This window comes from Bombina bombina, chromosome 2, assembly GCF_027579735.1.
Source record: "Bombina bombina isolate aBomBom1 chromosome 2, aBomBom1.pri, whole genome shotgun sequence".
NCBI lineage: Eukaryota > Metazoa > Chordata > Amphibia > Anura > Bombinatoridae > Bombina > Bombina bombina.
Window position 1 is genome coordinate 327,764,357 of NC_069500.1, and position 13,025 is coordinate 327,777,381.

At 41.1% G+C, this 13,025-nt stretch overlaps 1 protein-coding gene across 2 annotated transcripts in view; it reads right to left on the bottom strand.

Moving 5' to 3' along the window:
- Window positions 1-7,413: 7,413 nt before the first annotated feature.
- The window catches only part of SUDS3 (SDS3 homolog, SIN3A corepressor complex component), a 109,934-nt gene continuing 104,322 nt past the window's right edge, over window positions 7,414-13,025 (bottom strand). For both annotated transcript variants that reach the window (XM_053701677.1, XM_053701676.1), the window contains exons 12-13: window positions 8,901-8,985; window positions 7,414-8,584 (exon numbers count right to left, since the gene is read on the bottom strand). In XM_053701677.1, the coding sequence (XP_053557652.1) occupies window positions 8,486-8,584; window positions 8,901-8,985 (184 nt within the window). In that variant the 3' untranslated portion in view covers window positions 7,414-8,485. The remainder of the gene's footprint in view (window positions 8,585-8,900; window positions 8,986-13,025) is intronic.

The window sequence follows — 13,025 nt, forward strand, 5'->3', positions numbered from 1 at the left end:
ATGTGTGCAACTATCAATAAAAAGCAATGTAATCAGTGTTCAAGATTTTTGTAATAAGTGGTCTCATTCTTTTTGCACTAACAATGCAAAAAGATTTTGCTGCTGCACTAGCATTGTAAAAGGCACTATTTTTTTTAAAAAAAAACCACAATATAATATTGTAATATACAATCAATATAAAAAAAAATATTTCAGAAGTTTTCCCAATTACTTCTTGGATGCAAGATTGCTAGTAACAATTGCTTTAGTAATTTTTTTTTTGTAAGAAAAGTTAAAAACAGAATTTATGCTTACCTGATAAATTACTTTCTCCAACGGTGTGTCCGGTCCACGGCGTCATCCTTACTTGTGGGAATATCTCTTCCCCAACAGGAAATGGCAAAGAGTCCCAGCAAAGCTGGCCATATAGTCCCTCCTAGGCTCCGCCCACCCCAGTCATTCGACCGACGGACAGGAGGAAAAATATAGGAGAAACCATATGGTACCGTGGTGACTGTAGTTAGAGAAAATAATTCATCAGACCTGATTAAAAAACCAGGGCGGGCCGTGGACCGGACACACCGTTGGAGAAAGTAATTTATCAGGTAAGCATAAATTCTGTTTTCTCCAACATTGGTGTGTCCGGTCCACGGGGTCATCCTTACTTGCGGGAACCAATACCAAAGCTTTAGGACACGGATGAAGGGAGGGAGCAAATCAGGTTACCTAAACGGAAGGCACCACGGCTTGCAAAACCTTTCTCCCAAAAATAGCCTCCGAAGAAGCAAAAGTATCAAATTTGTAAAATTTGGCAAAAGTGTGCAGTGAAGACCAAGTCGCTGCCTTACATATCTGGTCAACAGAAGCCTCGTTCTTGAAGGCCCATGTGGAAGCCACAGCCCTAGTGGAGTGAGCTGTGATTCTTTCAGGAGGCTGCCATCCGGCAGTCTCATAAGCCAATCGGATGATGCTTTTAAGCCAAAAGGAAAGAGAGGTAGAAGTCGCTTTTTGACCTCTCCTTTTACCAGAATAGACAACAAACAAAGAAGATGTTTGTCTGAAATCTTTTGTAGCCTCTAAATAGAATTTTAGAGCACGGACTACGTCCAAATTGTGTAACAAACGTTCCTTCTTTGAAACTGGATTCGGACATAAAGAAGGTACAACTATCTCCTGGTTAATATTCTTGTTAGAAACAACCTTTGGAAGAAAACCAGGCTTAGTACGCAAAACCACCTTATCTGCATGGAACACCAGATAGGGCGGAGAACACTGCAGAGCAGATAACTCTGAAACTCTTCTAGCAGAAGAAATAGCAACCAAAAACAAAACTTTCCAAGATAGTAACTTAATATCTATGGAATGTAAAGGTTCAAACGGAACCCCTTGAAGAACTGAAAGAACTAGATTTAAACTCCAGGGAGGAGTCAAAGGTCTGTAAACAGGCTTGATCCTAACCAGAGCCTGAACAAATGCTTGAACATCTGGCACAGCTGCCAGTCTTTTGTGTAGTAAGACAGATAAAGCAGAGATCTGTCCCTTTATAGAACTTGCAGATAATCCTTTCTCCAAACCTTCTTGAAGAAAGGAGAGAATCTTAGGAATTTTTATCTTATTCCATGGGAATCCTTTGGATTCACACCAACAGATATATCTTTTCCATATTTTATGGTAAATCTTTCTAGTTACCGGTTTTCTGGCCTGAACCAGAGTATCTATCACAGAATCTGAAAACCCACGCTTTGATAGAATCAAGTGTTCAATCTCCAAGCCGTCAGCTGGAGGGAGACCAGATTTGGATGTTCGAATGGACCCTGAACAAGAAGGTCCTGTCTCAAAGGTAGCTTCCATGGTGGAACCGATGACATATTCACCAGGTCTGCATACCAAGTCCTGCGTGGTCACGCAGGAGCTATCAAGGTCACCGAGGCCCTCTCCTGTTTGATCCTGGCTACCAGCCTGGGAATGAGAGGAAACGGTGGAAAGACATAAGCTAGGTTGAAGGTCCAAGATGCTACTAGTGCATCTACTAGAGTCGCCTTGGGATCCCTGGATCTGGACCCGTAGCAAGGAACCTTGAAGTTCTGACGAGACGCCATCAGATCCATGTCTGGAATGCCCCATAATTGAGTTAGTTGGGCAAAGATCTCCGGGTGGAGTTCCCACTCCCCCGGATGGAATGTCTGACGACTCAGATAATCCGCTTCCCAGTTTTCCACACCTGGGATGTGGATCGCAGATAGGTGGCAGGAGTGATCCTCCGCCCATTGAATTATTTTGGTCACTTCTTTCATCGCCAGGGAACTCCTTGTTCCCCCCTGATGATTGATATACGCAACGGTCGTCATGTTGTCTGATTGGAATCTTATGAATCTGGCCTTTGCTAGCTGAGGCCAAGCCCTGAGAGCATTGAAGATCGCTCTTAGTTCCAGAATGTTTATCGGGAGAAGAGACTCTTCCAGAGACCATAGTCCCTGAGCTTTCAGGGATTCCCAGACCGCGCCCCAGCCCACTAGACTGGCGTCGGTCGTGACAATGACCCACTCTGGTCTGCGGAAGCTCATTCCCTGGGATAGATGGTCCAGGGTCAGCCACCAACGGAGTGAATCTCTGGTCTTCTGATCTACTTGAATCATTGAAGACAAGTCTGTATAGTCCCCATTCCACTGTTTGAGCATGCACAGTTGTGTTAGGATTTGCTAAGTTCTTTTAGAAAACACTACTACAACAGCTTACTGCTAATGTAGAACCACTCAGTCTCACACCTTACCTCGGATTCCCACAGATTGAACTTAAGGGAACCCTGATATGCTCATTGATCTGAGGGTCACTACAGCAGGGTAGCTGAGTGAAAACGGAACCTTCACGCAACAATGACTGCTAGCAGCAGAAAGGAGAGTAATTCTTAGAGGAATGTAACTTCAACAGTGGTGAAAGAGTTAATTACTGCAGGTGCCTTGATTCACTCACACAGGCAGTGTAAAATAGTTTATGCAGCAGGCTTTAGCAAACACACCAAAATCACACAGTACTTTGTTATCTGAATGAATAAATCAAGCTGAGGGCATTATGTAAACCATAATCTGATAATGAATATTAGTTATTTCCAAACTTGTTCAATGAAAGCATAAGAAGCTGTGTTAATCTCATGAAACAGGTAAAGCTGAAGTTATACAAACAGATATTTGCAAGCAGATATGAAGGTTAATTGTGATAAAGACTGAAGTATGCTTAGGAAGTCCGTTTATGAGAAATGGTAGCAATATGAATCTTTGTCACAGTTATTTGTATGCAAGTTAGAAAGTAGAAGAAATAGTTTAGTGCATATTTGTCATCTGAAGCGTATATGAATCCCCAGCAGGTGAGAGTTACACAGTTAATAAGGCAAGCTTGAGTGTAATGAAGTTGCAGCAGTACACACAGTTCATACAATGCAATATATACAGACCAGTATTACAGGAGATGGCAAATGAGCAGAGTAATACTGTTACCAGACAGCAAACAGTCCCAGCGGTATCACAGCGAGCCTGACAGAGATCCGCGGCGGGAGAATGTCGGGCGTGACATCACACGCTGCAGGGAGTAACTTCAATACAGGAGAGAGACAGAGAAGTCTCTGACTGGAATAAACGGTGAAAATCTTCAGGCACAAAAGAGCATCTGCAGGTTGATTCAAGCAGGCAGAAACTCAGGGTGAGTTTAGAGAGCAATGAAGTGAAATACAGAGTTGTATAAACTGCTAGGTCTCTTCAGAAGCAGCTTGTCACTGAGCAACAAATTACCAAGCAATGAGGGCTAGTGAGTTCACTTTCTTAAAGGTACAGCATGAAAAGAGATAAATCCCTGACAAGTTGTAATGGTCTTAGATGAATTCGTGCAAAAGGAACTATGTCCATTGCTGCAACCATCAACCCTACTACTTCCATGTACTGCGCTATGGAAGGACGTGGAACAGAATGAAGAACTTGACAAGTGCTTAGAAGTTTTGACTTTCTGACCTCTGTCAGAAAAATCCTCATTTCTAAGGAGTCTATAATTGTTCCCAAGAAGGGAACTCTTGTTGACAGAGACAGAGAACTTTTTTCTATGTTCACCTTCCATCCGTGTGATCTGAGAAAGGCCAGAACGATGTCTGTATGAGCCTTTGCTTTTGACAGGGACGACGCTTGTATTAGAATGTCGTCCAAGTAAGGTACTACTGCAATGCCCCTCGGTCTTAGAACCGCTAAAAGGGACCCTAGTACCTTTGTGAAAATCCTTGGAGCATTGGCTAACCCGAATGGGAGGGCCACAAACTGGTAATGTTTGTCCAGAAAGGCGAACCTTAGGAACTGATGATGTTCTTTGTGGATAGGAATATGTAGGTACGCATCCTTTAGATCCACGGTAGTCATAAATTGACCTTCCTGGATAGTGGGTAGAATCGTTCGAATGGTTTCCATCTTGAACGATGGTACCGAGAAATTTGTTTAGGATCTTCAAATCCAAAATTGGTCTGAAAGTTCCCTCTTTTTTGGGAACTACGAACAGATTTGAATAAAATCCCATTCCTTGTTCCTTTATTGGAACTGGGTGTATCACTCCCATCTTTAACAGGTCTTCTACACAATGTAAGAACGCCTGTCTCTTAATTTGGTTTAAGGATAAGTGAGACATGTGGAACCTTCCCCTTGGGGGTAGTTCCCTGAATTCCAGAAGATAACCCTGAGAAACTATTTCTAGTGCCCAGGGATCCTGAACATCTCTTGCCCAAGCCTGAGCAAAGAGAGAGAGTCTGCCCCCTACTAGATCCGGTCCCGGATCGGGGGCTACTCCTTCATGCTGTTTTGTTAGCAGCAGCAGGCTTCTTGGCCTGCTTACCCTTGTTCCAGCCTTGCATCGGTTTCCAGGCTGGTTTGGGTTGTGAGGCATTACCCTCTTGCTTAGAGGATGCAGAATTAGAGGCCGGTCCGTTCCTGAAATTGCGAAAGGAACTAAAATTAGACTTATTCTTGGCCTTGAAAGGCCTATCTTGTAGAAGGGTGTGGCCCTTTCCCCCAGTGATGTCTGAGATAATCTCTTTCAATTCTGGTCCAAATAGAGTTTTACCTTTGAAAGGGATGTTAAGCAATTTTGTCTTGGATGACACATCCGCTGAACAAGACTTTAGCCAAAGCGCTCTGCGCGCCACGATTGCAAACCCTGAATTTTTCGCCGCTAATCTAGCTAATTGCAAAGCGGCATCTAAAATTAAAGAGTTAGCCAATTGAAGTGCGTGAACTCTGTCCATAACCTCCTCATATGGAGTCTCTCTACTGAGCGACTTTTCTAGTTCCTCGAACCAGAACCACGCTGCTGTAGTGACAGGAACAATGCACGAAATGGGTTGTAGAAGGTAACCTTGCTGTACAAAAATCTTTTTAAGCAAACCCTCCAATTTTTTATCCATAGGATCTTTGAAAGCACAACTATCCTCGATAGGAATAGTAGTGCGCTTGCTTAGAGTATAAACTGCCCCCTCGACCTTAGGGACTGTCTGCCATAAGTCCTTTCTGGGGTCGACCATAGGAAATAATTTCTTAAATATAGGGGGGGGGGGACAAAAGGTATGCCGGGCTTTTCCCACTCCTTATTCACTATGTCCGCCACCCGCTTGGGTATAGGAAAAGCGTTGGGGTGCACCGGAACCTCTAGGAACTTGTCCATCTTGCATAATTTCTCTGGAATGACCAAGTTGTCACAATCATCCAGAGTAGATAACACCTCCTTAAGCAGTGTGCGGAGATGTTCTAATTTAAATTTAAATGTCACAACATCAGGTTCAGCTTGTTGAGAAATTTTCCCATCTGACAAAACCTCCCTCATGGCCACTTCAGATTGGTGTGAGGGTATGACAGAACAATTATCATCAGCGCCCTCCTGCTCTTCCGTGTTTAAAACAGAGCAATCGCGCTTTCTCTGATATGTAGGCATTTTGGATAAAATATTTGCTATGGAGTTATCCATTACAGCCGTCAATTGTTGCATGGTAATAAGCATTGGCGCGCTAGATGTACTAGGGGCCTCCTGCGTGGGCAAAACTGGTGTAGACACAGTAGGAGATGATGTAGTATCATGTTTACTCCCCTCATCTGAGGAATCATCTTGGGCAATTTCATTATCTGTGGCAGTACTGTCCTTACTTTGTTTGGACGCTATGGCACAATTATCACACAAATTTAAATGGGGAGACACATTGGCTTTCATACATATAGAACATAGCTTATCCGAAGGCACAGACATGTTAAACAGGCTTAAACTTATCAATAAAGCACAAAAAACGTTTTAAATTAAAACCGTTACTGTCTCTTTAAATTTTAAACAGAAAACACTTTATTACTGAATATGTGAAAAAGTATGAAGGAATTGTTCAAAAATTACCAAAATTTCACCACAGTGTCTTAAAGCATTAAGAGTATTGCACACCAATTTTCAGAGCTTTAACCCTTAAAATGTAACCCCTATACAGTCCCAGCTATAGCCTTTGCTGTGACCTAACCAAGCCCAGAGGGGAATACGATACCAAGTGACGCCTTCTAGAAACTTTTCCAGCTACTTTCAGATCCTCACACATGCATCTGCATGTCCTGCTCTCAAAAAACAACTGCGCAGTAATGGCGCGAAAATGAGGCTCAGCCTACAACTGGGAAGGCCCTCCCTGACTGGAAAAGGTGTCTAACATAGTGCCTGCCGTTAAAAAACGTTCCCCAAGTTTATAAATGTGAATTATCAGCATAAACATGTATAAAATGCCCAAATAAAGCAATCGATTTAGCCCATAAAAGTGTCTACCAGTTTTATAGCCCATATTAAGCCCTTTATTCTGTTTGCTAGACTAAGAAAATGGCTTACCGGTCCCCATGAGGGGAAATGACAGCCTTCCAGCATTACATGGTCTTGTTAGAAATATGGCTAGTCATACCTTAAGCAGAAAAGTCTGCTGTTTCCCCCAACTGAAGTTACTTCATCTCAACAGTCCTATGTGGAAACAGCAATCGATTTTAGTTACTGTCTGCTAAAATCATCTTCCTCTCACAAACAGAAATCTTCATCCTTTTCTGTTTCAGAGTAAATAGTACATACCAGCACTATTTTAAAATAACAAACACTTGATAGAAGAATAAAAAACTACATTTAAACACCAAAAAACTCTTAACCATCTCCGTGGAGATGTTGCCTGTGCAACGGCAAAGAGAATGACTGGGGTGGGCGGAGCCTAGGAGGGACTATATGGCCAGCTTTGCTGGGACTCTTTGCCATTTCCTGTTGGGGAAGAGATATTCCCACAAGTAAGGATGACGCCGTGGACCGGACACACCAATGTTGGAGAAATCTGAATTAGAATACTATTTTTAACTGTAAATTACTGTATTTGAAATGTAATTGACTAAAATAAGAACAAAACTATGACGCAGGGACATATAAATACATTTATCTTCACGTTTCATAAAAGGTGCATTCTTGTAACACTTGCAAAGCCTGCAACATTGTCTAAATAGTTTGTTATTCAACTGATTTAAAAACGTTAACAGAGACTGGTAAAAGAAATTGAATAAAAACTCCATAAGTCTATCCATTAAATTCCTGAGATTTTTAGCCTGGTTTAAAAGGTTGTACTATAAAGGCGTGTTTAGTCTGTTTGGCCTGTAGATTTTCTGTAGGTCTTAACGTATACAGTGAAAATCAACTGGATTTTTCACCTATACAGTTAATACATATAAATGAATAATTTAATGGCAACAAAATACCAACTGACGTCTTAAGACCACACACATTCTCGGAGAATATTCAAAACTTAATATAAGGTTTGCAATAACACATTGCCCAGGAGTGGCAAACTCTATAGGAAAAACATTAGATATACTTAGCATGTTTCAAAGAAGTTCAACCTTTTTGAAACACTTGACTTTACTATGATTGTTAAAAAAAAAAAAAAAAGTAACAGCACCAAGTTAAACAACTGGTGAAATCAAGTGAATATATATATAAAAACTAATTTAGTCAGTATTGATAATCCGTGGCTAACCATGCACCCAAACCAAGGCATTTTTTCCTCTAATTGCAGTAATTGCTGTTGAAGAGCTGAACTTATTGAGCCTTCATAGCACGCAGAGTAGGCTAAATACGGTATCTATAAAAGTTAATAAGACAACATGGCAATTGGAGAGAAACACTGACTTTGACCAAGATTTGGATTATAGTATAGTCCAACCAAATGAAATTACATTTTGCTCCACTTCCAATGAATTAAATGCTTGCTTCTGAGAAATAATTCTCCATATACAGTGAATAAATCAGAAACTTGCCCCTTTTAGGGAAAAACAAGTACAACTCCCATTCAGTCTGGACTTTGTAGACTCAAATCCATGTTCACAACGCTTAATAGTTTATGTGTAAAATTATTGACCAGCATTGGTTCAAATCAGCAGTGGCATAAAATTCTTTAAGACAGTTTTCTTTTTAATTTTAAACTAATTCCTGGCAATTTTCATGCTGCAGACCGACGGCGTATCACAAACAAGCCTCTTTGTAGTTGTCCAAGGTAGATCCTCATTTTTGTACTATCACTGCTCTTCCTCACCCAAATCTATCCAAGGAAAAAAAATACAATGTTAATATGGGGAGTACAGTTTAAAGGGAAGGAGCCAAAATACTACAAGTTCTGAATGTATTATATATTCTTTTTTAAATATCGTCACAGTCCAGTCAACTGTTTAGAGCACTGTGTTGGGAAAATCTGAAACATAATAAATATAAAAAACAAGAACTCTTGATTTTACCAGTACTGCTAAAGACATAACTGGTCTAAATTATTTTACTAAGACATTACAACATTAGAATTGGACCACTAAAACATGAAGCTAAACAAGATTATCTGGCTTTAAATTTTACTTTGCATTTACCTCATTAGTACCCACTGAACTGATCACACAGCTAATTTTTGTATTGTCTTTGGATTCCAGGTATATTGCCTGACTCTTGTGGTACCTACAGAAAAAATAAAAAAAAACAGAAACAAATAAGAAAATGGATCATTATATACATACACTAAAGATAAAAATCCCAGAATGGATAAAAGAAAAATCTAGCGAGAAAAGAAAATGTATGCTTACCTGATAAATTTATTTCTTTTTTGACACAATGAGTCCACGGATCATCTTAATTACTAATGGGATATTCACCTCCTGGTCAGCAGGAGGCGGCAAAGAGCACCACAGCAAAGCTGCTAAATAGCTCCTCCCTTCCCTCCCTCTCCAGTCATTCAACCGAAGTTAAGGATAGAAAGGAAAAACCAAGGTGCAGAGGTGTCTAAAGTTTATAATAACCAACAACCTGTCTTTCAAATAACAGGGTGGGCCGTGGACTCATCGTGTCAAAAAAGAAAACATAATTTATGCTTACCTGAAAAATGTATTTCTCTTGTGATGTATCGAGTCCACGTTTTCATCCTTAATTGTGGGATATTCTCCTTCCCTACAGGAAGTGGCAGAGAGAGCACCCACAGCAGAACTGTCTATATAGCTCCCCCCTTAGCTCCACCCCCAGTCATTCGACCGAAGGCTAGGAAGAAAGGAGAAACCATAGGGTGCAGTGGTGACTGAAAGTTTAAAAAAATAAAAATATATATGCCTGTCGTAATAAACAGGGCGGGCCGTGGACTCGATACATCACAAGAGAAATAAATTTATCAGGTAAGCATAAATTATGTTTTCTCTTGTTAGATGTATCGAGTCCACGGATTCATCCTTACTTGTGGGAGACCAATACCAAAGCTTTAGGACACGGATGAAGGGAGGGACAAGACAGGGGCCTTAAACGGAAGGCACCACTGCTTGTAGAACCTTTCTCCCAAAAATAGCCTCCGAAGAAGCAAAAATATAAAATTTGGAAAATTTGGAAAAAGTATGAAGCGAAGACCAAGTCGCCGCCTTACAAATCTGTTCAACAGAAGCCTTATTTTTAAAAGACCATGTGGAAGCCACAGCTCTAGAAGAATGAGCAGTAATTCTTTCAGGAGGCTGCTGTCCAGCAGTCTCATAGGCCAAACGGATGATGCTTTTCAGCCAAAAGGAAAGAGATAGCCGTAACCTTTTGGCCTCTCTGCTTACCAGAATAAACAACAAACAATGAAGATGTTTGACAGAAATCTTTGGATGCTTGTAAGTAGAACTTTAAAGCACGAACCACATCAAGATTGTGCAACAGACGTTCCTTCTTTGATGAAGGATTAAGACACAGAGAAGGAACAACAATCTCTTGATCGATATTCTTATTTGAAACAACCTTAGGAAGAAAACCAGGTTTGGTACTCAAAACCACCTTATCTGAATGGAAAATAAGATAAGGGGAATCACACTGTAAAGCAGATAGCTCAGAAACTCTTCGAGCCGAAGAGATAGCAACTAAGAACAAAACTTTCCAAGATAGAAACTTAATATCTATGGAATGCATAGGTTCAAACGGAACCCCTTGAAGAACTCTAAGGACTAAGTTTAGGCTCCAAGGTGGAGCAGCAGGCTTAAATACAGGCTTAATTCTGACCAAAGCCTGACTAAAAGTTTGAACGTCTGGGACATCTGCCAGACGTTTGTGTAGTAGAATAGACAAAGCAGATATTTGTCCTTTTAGAGAACTAGCTGATAATCCCTTCTCCAAACCCTCTTGGAGAAAAGACAATATTCTAGGAATCCTAATCTTACTCCACGAGTAACCTTTGGATTCACACCAATAAAGATATTTACGCCAAATCTTATTATAGATCTTCCTGGTGACAGGCTTTCTAGCCTGAATCAGGGTATCAATGACCGACTCAGAGAACCCATGCTTTGATAGAACTAGGCGTTCAATCTCCAAGCAGTCAGACACAGAGAAACTAGATTTGGATGTGAGAAGTAAAAAACTAACATTTTAGTCACCACATAGCTCTTTGCCCTTCCTAGCAGTTAAGCAGGCAGAGAGAATGACTGGGGGTGGAGCTAAGGGGGGAGCTATATAGACAGCTCTGCTGTGGGTGCTCTCTCTGTCACTTCCTGTAGGGAAGGAGAATATCCCACAAGTAAGGATGAATCCGTGGACTCGATACATCTTACAAGAGAAATAAATTTATCATCAGGTAAGCATAAATTTTCTTTTCTTTTTAATGACATGATGACTCCACGGATCATCTAAATTACTAATGGGATTCAATACCCAAGCTAGAGTACACAGATGATACGGGAGGGACAAGACAGGGAACCTAAACGGAAGGCAACACTACTTGAAGAACCTTTCTTAGTCGCCTGCAAGTAAAACTTTAAAACACGGACCACGTCCAAATTGTGCAGAAGTCGTTCCTTCTGAGGAGGAGGATTAGGACTCAAGGAAATAACAATCTCCTGATTAATGATCCGATCGGAAACAACCTTAGGAAGAAATCCTAATTTAGTGCGTAAAACTACCTTATCTGAATGGAAAATAAGGTAAGGAGACTCATACTGGAATGCCGAGAGCTCTGACACTCTACGAGCAGAAGAAATAGCAACAAGAAATAAAACTTTCCAAGATAGAAACTTAATATCTATGGAATGCATAGGCTCAAACGAAGCCCCTTGAAGAACTAAGTTCAGACTCCATGGAGGAGTAACTGGTTTGAACACAGGCCTGATCCTGACCAAAGGCCTGACAAAAAGATTGTAAATCTGGGACATCTGCCAGACGTTAGTGTAACAAAATAGCTAAGGCCGAGATTTGACCCTTTAGTGTTGATAAACCCTTTCTCCAAACCGTCTTGGAGAAAAGAGAAAATTCTAGGAATCCTAACTCTACTCCATGAGTAGCCTTTGGATTCACACCAATAGAGGTATTTATGCCCTATCTTATGGTAAGTCCTTCTAGTTACAGGCTTACAAGCCTGAATCATGGTCTCTATGACCGAGTCAGAAAAACCCAGCTTGGATAAAATTAAGCGTTCAATCTCCGAGCAGTCCGCTTCAGAGAAAACTAGATTTGGGTGAAGGAAAGGCCCTTGAATTAGAAGGTCCTTCCTTATTGGAAGTCTCCAAGGTGGCAGTGATGACATGTCCACCAGATCTGCATACCAATTCCTGCGAGGCCAAGCAGGTGCAATGAGGATCACTGATGCCCTTTCCTGCTTGATTCGAGCAATAACCCGAAGAAGAAGAGCAAACTGAGGAAAGAGGTATGATAGACTGAAAGTCCAAGGAACCGCCAGAGCATCCATCAGTTCCACCTGGGGATCCCAGGACCTCGACTCGTATCACAGGAGCTTGGCATTCTGTCGAGATGCCATGAGATCTAATTCCGCTGACCCCACTTGAGAATCAGGCTGGAGAACACTTCTGGATGGAGTTATGTTTTGCGACTGGAACCTGATAGACTGGACTGAGGCTAACTGAGGCCAGGCCGGAAGAGCGTTGAGGATCGCTCTCAGCTCCAGGATTTTTATAGGAAGAACAGACTCAGTCCAAAATCCCTGAGCCTTTAGGGAAGGCCAGACTGCTCCCCACCCTAGAAGGCTGGTGTCTGTTGTCACAATCACCCAAGATGGTCTGTGAAAGCAGGTTCCCTGGGAGAAATAATCCAGTGACAGCCACCATTAAAGGGACACTAAACACTAAATAATTGCTAGATAGAATGATGCATTCAAAGAAGATTAGTCCATGACTAATATGTAGATGTATTTTTTAAAGTGTCATTAGTTGTTTAAAAAGTGACAAAATAAGTGTAAAGTTTTAGTGTCTATAAAACACTGGGAGCTGCCATGTTGTAACTTGTGTTACCTTCTCTGCTGTGGCCAATTAGGGACAGTTATACATAGATCACTAGAGTGTGCAGCCAATGGTTGTGCTGGATTTAACAGTGTTCTGCATTTCCATTTCTAATAGGAACCGAAAAGCTCACAATTTCAGAATGGAATTACAAAGAGGACAAAATAAATAATGAAAGTATGTTGCAGAGTTGTTTTATATATACAATTTATCATTTTATATTACCATCTCAAAGTGTTTAATGTCCCTTTAAGGAGAATC